Below are 1,689 nucleotides of genomic sequence, written 5' to 3' on the forward strand. Positions count from 1 at the left end.
ATTTTTATGTTGTTCGGCAGTGTCCCTTTGATCAATAATTTGTTAATGCAGAGAGGTTTCTAAATGGAGGAGACTTTCGTCATTTAATGCAATATCGCTGTTTTATGAAAGAAGAACCATTAAAGATTAGAGAAAACAAGGGGAGCAAAATATACTTAAGCTCGTATATTTTGATTTCAAGACCATTATCCTTTCTATTAGTCACACTTGTTCTTAATATATGAATAAATTTTGTTTTTTCCCTTCTCTAGTCACATGAATTGTTACCCAAGGTTACCGTATGGCTCCAGAGTTTCCTCATGGCGTTTTTTACCTCCGAATTTCTGAGGGTGTAGATTAAGGGGTTTAACATAGGTGTTATCATAGTGTAAAACACAGCCGCTGTTTTGTCAATGGGGAAGGTGATCGTGGGCCGCAGGTACACAAATATACAGGGTACAAAGAACAGGACGACTACAGTAACATGGGAGGCACAGGTGGAGAGAGCCTTACGCTGTCCTTCAGGGCTGTGGGTTCTCAGGGAGTAAAGGATGAGGAGGTAGGAGGTGAGAAGAATAGAAAAAATGAGCAGACACATCAGCCCGCTGTTGGCGGCAACAAGAAGTCCATAGATGTGGGTGTCAGAGCAGGAGAGTTTCAGCAGAGGGAAAAGGTCACAGATGAAATGGTCAATGACGTTGGGGCCACAGAAGGGCAACCAGACTATAAAAAGAATTTGAATCAGAGCGTGAAGAAATCCCCCGGCCCAGGCCGTGGCCACCAGGAGGCCACACGCTCGCCTGTTCATTGTGATCGTGTAGTGCAGGGGCTTGCAGATGGCCACGTAGCGGTCATAAGCCATGACCGTGAGCAGGATGATCTCGACTCCCCCAAAGAAATGCTCTGCAAAGAGCTGAGTCATGCACCCACCGGAGGAGATGGTTTTCTTTTCGGCGAGTAAGTCAAATATCATTTTGGGAGCCATGGCAGAAGAGCAGCAGCTGTCTATGAAGGACAAGAAAGACAGAAAAAAATACATGGGGGAGCCCAGGGCTCGGCTGGTGGTGATTGTCACGACAATGAGTAGGTTGCCTGCCATGGTGAGAAAGTAGATGACTATAAACACAGCGAACAAGAGTTTCTGTGCGTCTGGGTTCTGTGTCAGGCCAAGCAGGATGAATTCCGTCACGTTGTTCATTCGCCCCCGTGAATCTACGTCGGCGTCTGGACGATTGATCTGTCTGTAAATAGCACAGGGACTGCAATTGTGGCAGATGCATTTTGACCAAGCAAATCATTGCTTTCAGGAGTGTTTTCCGTCAGACTGATGGAAACCCCAAGCAGATGAACTCAGATTTAAAGTTGGACCTTATTGCCAGTTACCTAAGGAACACGTAGCCTCTTCACCCTCTCACGTCCACAGACACACAGACACTTGAGCCCACACATTCACGGATACACTCGTCCACTTTCACAAGTACGCTTTTATGACTGCAGGCCCCTTCCTGTAATTGTACGCGGCGGATATTCCCTGAACGACTGCCATAGTATTTTCTCCCACAGAAAAACAGGAATGAAAGGAGGGCCTGTGAGGAGCAGGAGGCTTGAATTCACGAGAGGCTGCTGCCCTGTGTCTTTTCTCTTGTCACCTGTGCTGATGAGGCTAAGTGGCAGTTTCTGTTTGGTATTTTTTAAAAAAAATTTTTTTTA

General features: G+C 46.1%; 1 protein-coding gene across 1 annotated transcript; it reads right to left on the minus strand.

The window, feature by feature from the left end:
• LOC101087606 (olfactory receptor 4C5) lies at positions 1-1,192 on the minus strand. Its single transcript, XM_003993292.5, has one exon. It carries the CDS (start codon positions 1,175-1,177, stop codon positions 248-250), a length of 930 nt encoding a protein of 309 aa, XP_003993341.2. The 5' UTR covers positions 1,178-1,192; the 3' UTR covers positions 1-247.
• Between the last annotated feature and the right edge of the window lie 497 nt (positions 1,193-1,689).

The sequence above is a fragment of the Felis catus genome, chromosome D1, assembly GCF_018350175.1.
Source record: "Felis catus isolate Fca126 chromosome D1, F.catus_Fca126_mat1.0, whole genome shotgun sequence".
In the NCBI taxonomy this organism is placed as follows: Eukaryota; Metazoa; Chordata; class Mammalia; order Carnivora; family Felidae; genus Felis; species Felis catus.